This window comes from Myotis myotis, unplaced genomic scaffold (assembly GCF_014108235.1).
Source record: "Myotis myotis isolate mMyoMyo1 unplaced genomic scaffold, mMyoMyo1.p scaffold_m19_p_7, whole genome shotgun sequence".
NCBI lineage: Eukaryota > Metazoa > Chordata > Mammalia > Chiroptera > Vespertilionidae > Myotis > Myotis myotis.
The window spans coordinates 60,497,748-60,499,215 of record NW_023416379.1 but is presented as its reverse complement, the minus strand read 5'-3'; the positions used below and the strand labels follow the sequence as shown (position 1 = coordinate 60,499,215).

The following is a 1,468-nucleotide window of genomic DNA, read 5'->3' as shown; positions in this document are numbered from 1 at the left end:
TACCTTTTCTAGAAAGCTTTCCTTGGTTGCCCCAGTTTGATGTGTTCTCTCCATCCTCTGAACTATAGCAGTTTCTGTCTATAGCAGATAAGTCTATGTCTTACTGCCTTTGCTAAACTAGAAGTAACTTCAGAGCAGGGCTCATGGCTTACAAATTTTTCTTAGCCCCTTATATAACTTGGTGTCATGGTTTGCACATATTAGATGCTCAACTAGTATTTGTTATGGGCCCAGCACGCTTCCGCTGCGCGACTCTGCTGCTAGATGCTCAACTAGTATTTGTTGAATCAGAAATTAATCCCCCCAGGCAGTGCAGGGGGCGGGCAGCGCAGAGTGAGAAGCTCTTTTGTTCGGCTTAGGAAAGGGCCTTTGGCTTGGGCCTGCCCTCAGTGAGGGGCTCGACCGCGCCCCCCGACGTGACGCTCCGGTAGCACAGTACCGATCCCTCTTGTGCTCTTGGGTGCTCTCTGAGCAGCGTCACCCTTTATACCAGAAAATTGGTGGGCACTATGGGGAAAAAACAAAACAAGAAAAAAGTGGAGGAGGTGCTAGAAGAGGAGGAAGAGGAATATGTGGTGGAAAAAGTTCTCGACCATCGAGTGGTAAAGGGCAAAGTGGAGTACCTCCTCAAGTGGACGGAGTTCTCAGACCAGAAAAGCCTCGAGGCTTTGCCCGGGTTTGGAGCCTGAGCTGATTATTGGAGCTACAGACTCCAGTGGAGAGCTCATATTCCTGATGAAATGGAAAAACTCTGATGAGGCTGACCTGGTCCCAGCCAAGAAAGCCAATGTCAAGTGCCCCCAGGTCGTCATATCCTTCTATGAGGAAAGGCTGCCGTGGCATTCCTATCCCTCAGAGGATGATGACAAAAAAGATGACAAGAATTAACTCTCTTGAGTACCAGCCCCTGTCACATCTGACTGTGGTGTGGATTTCAAGCGGGGAGGGGAAGGAGTTCTACTTGTCTTGATACCATAGATGTGGCTTGAGAAGATGTCCTTTGAAGAGCCAGTATAGTTCTGTGCCCTACAGCAGCCCAAGTGCTTTAAAGCTGTTCCATGCTGTATAGTTTGCACACCCATCCATGTGAAGGGGAAGGAGGGGAAGTGTTTCAAGACAATTCATTCTGCACTTTGCTGAGAAAAGCGAAGGGCCTTCTATGAAGGACAAAACTTGCAGAATGGGTATGTGTGAGAGCAGAAAGATACTGTAGATCTTCAAAGAGCATCTCCACAACCCACAGCCTTCTTCCCAATAGTGTTAACTGCATTTTTACAGCGTAACATGTGTATAGTTTTTGGCTATTACTGCTGTATTATTTGGGGGTGGGAGGGATGAGGTAGGAAGGGAGATGAGTAGGATTGTTTTTATTAAAATTTGGGGCCTGGTTGGGGAAATGGTGAAACAATGAAAAGAAGAAAAAACTAATGATTTGGTTTTGTGTCCAGAATATTTTCTTTTTAAAAAG

General features: G+C 46.5%; 1 protein-coding gene across 1 annotated transcript; it reads left to right on the top strand.

Annotated features, from left to right (window-relative positions):
- Nucleotides 1–471: 471 nt before the first annotated feature.
- LOC118660571 (chromobox protein homolog 1-like) lies at nt 472–888 on the top strand. The gene is given in 3 exon segments (XM_036318148.1): nt 472–648; nt 651–671; nt 674–888. Coding segments are annotated over 3 exon segments (375 nt in total). The 5' UTR covers nt 472–509.
- The last annotated feature ends 580 nt before the right edge of the window (nt 889–1,468 follow it).